Source organism: Merops nubicus, unplaced genomic scaffold (assembly GCF_000691845.1).
Source record: "Merops nubicus isolate BGI_N331 unplaced genomic scaffold, ASM69184v1 scaffold46574, whole genome shotgun sequence".
Lineage (NCBI taxonomy): Eukaryota > Metazoa > Chordata > Aves > Coraciiformes > Meropidae > Merops > Merops nubicus.
Genome location: NW_008605764.1, coordinates 13,763 through 16,001, shown reverse-complemented (window position 1 = coordinate 16,001; position 2,239 = coordinate 13,763). Strand labels below are relative to the sequence as shown.

At 41.9% G+C, this 2,239-nt stretch overlaps 1 protein-coding gene across 1 annotated transcript in view; it reads right to left on the bottom strand.

Moving 5' to 3' along the window:
- Positions 1–2,239, bottom strand: part of GRB10 (growth factor receptor-bound protein 10) — a 24,166-nt gene that overhangs the window by 8,351 nt on the left and 13,576 nt on the right. Inside the window, exon 7 of the mRNA XM_008939422.1 lies at positions 1,226–1,324. Within this exon, the coding sequence (XP_008937670.1) occupies positions 1,226–1,324 (99 nt within the window). The remainder of the gene's footprint in view (positions 1–1,225; positions 1,325–2,239) is intronic.

The following is a 2,239-nucleotide window of genomic DNA, read 5'->3' as shown; positions in this document are numbered from 1 at the left end:
ATGCGTCAGGAATGCATCTTCTTCAACAGGTGGGTGTGCAACTCTGGTGGGGAAAAGGCTATTTTGGCAGAGAGGGCTGTGAAGGCTTTGCTGATGTGGGCTGCTACTTAGGCAGGAACAGCAACTCTGTACCTTCAGGACAGAGAGACCGAGTGCCTGCAGTGCCCCAGGGTCACATGTCCCATTTTGGGCACAGCCTGGCACGTGGCAGCCACCAGCAGGATGCTGGTGCACGGACCTCAGCGGCCAGAAGGAACAGCCATGCCCTCATTTCAAATCTGAAATTATCTGTTTGTATTGATACAGAGAAAGCCAAAGTAGACTGAGCTCAAGGTTCTCCATCCTATTTTGGTGGACATGTACCTGGCATTAAGTACCATAGTACGACTTTGTGCATGCCTCTGGTTTTTACCACATTTTGGACACTACATTTTGACACAGTGTATTAGACAATAGGATAACTGCATGGAAAAGAGGTGGGATTTTTATGGGTAATTCATTATCTGTACATGCTTTTTTAATATATGTGTCTATTCCCTTTAATATGAGAAGGATGTAGTAAGATAGATAGAACACAGTAGTTTTCAAGGCAGCTACTTCAGGGAAAGATTTAAAACCTAACCAAACCTTCCGCACATTTCCCTGTGAGGATCAGGAAGTTCTTGGCTTTGAAGAGCACAAAATACTGAACTTTCTCCTCAGTTCCCTCCATGCTGGCTTTGTTTCAAAAAATCCTGTGAAGCTTCCTACCATATTATTAAGAAATCTCATTGTTTGCTCTCAGATAAGAATTAACTTCCAACCAGAGATGGAGTTATTTTTGTTACTTCTTTTAACTGAACCTTCAGAGAACTGAAAAAACTGCAAAGGATCCAGACAGCACTCTGTTCTAATTAAGACAGTCACTTACCACTCAAAAACATTTTCTTTAGATTTATGGTAACTTGCAAGTATTTTGTTAAGCATTTTTTTAATTATTCATTCACATATCATAAATTTGGCTCTGAAACTAAAATGATACTTGATTCATTAGTGGAAGGAGTTGAGTTCAGTCCTGTGCTTACAAGCTTAGGAGGGACAGGTCTACCTGGCATTTTACTCTCAGCTGTATTGTTTTGGAGGTAGATCAGAGTCATAAGAACATACAGGTATTTTCTCATGGAGAAACCAACAGATACAACTTAACTACAGGTGTAGCTCTATCCACATAGAAGAGATTAGGTACCTTGAGGAGTCGAAAGGCTGTCATCCAGCATGTCCTGCTTTGCTCGTCTTCAGCACACAACAACCTCAGCTCCTTAGTTTCATTTCTTACTCTGTTGGGCTATAAAGTATTAAAGTCAGCTACATTCAGCAGAAAACCAACAACACTGGAAGTTTACTGCAGAATACAAGCAGGTACAGTATTAGCCTAAGAACTGTCCAGAAAAAGAAACCACTTTCTCAGCTGGGTCCAGTAAGGTAAATGCCTGCTTTGAAATACTCTGCGGCTCTAGCAGTTTATAAGAAGGTACTCAGGCCATGCTAGAACCAGAATCAAGGTGTTTGTTTGTTTGAATAGAACCGTGAGAAGTTTAATAAGCCCTAATTTTGAGATGAAGAACCAGTTTCCGTAACTGAAGGTTACTGAAACCCTGTGTCCCTCAGTTCAGGATCTGTTCCACAGCCAGTCTCTACTCTCTGAGGCAAATCCATGCTGTCTAGCTCTGGAAAGGTTGCTAGGAAGGAGACTGCTTCACTGCCCTCAGCCTTATTTTCTTCTCTACAAAATTACATGGAGCTTTGAAATACTTCCCAAACCCATCCATCAGCACAACGGTATTTTAAATCCTCAAGGGCAACTGCTTATCCTTATTCCCATCTTCCAAGACAGTGGTACAATTATACCTGATTGGAGCTTGATCCTTTGTTGCTATACAGTTTTGGTGCTCGCTGTCCAGGGAAACGTTCATATTTAATTAAGAGTACTTGGGAAATAATTTAATCTGTCAGTGAACCAAGGCCACCTCACAGGCACACCATGCTTCAGCACTGAGCTGATCTCACAGAGAAATTTCCCAAGCCAAAGGAGCACCAGATAAAGTGTTAAGTGTCATGGAAAATGATGGCAAGAATGACAGGACATGCCTGCCAAATGAAAGATGTGAAAGATCAAGTCTTCATGACAGAAATGCTTGCAGAGTTTTATATACAAATCCCATTCAGCCGGGGGATAGGGGGACTCTGGGCTACCAACACT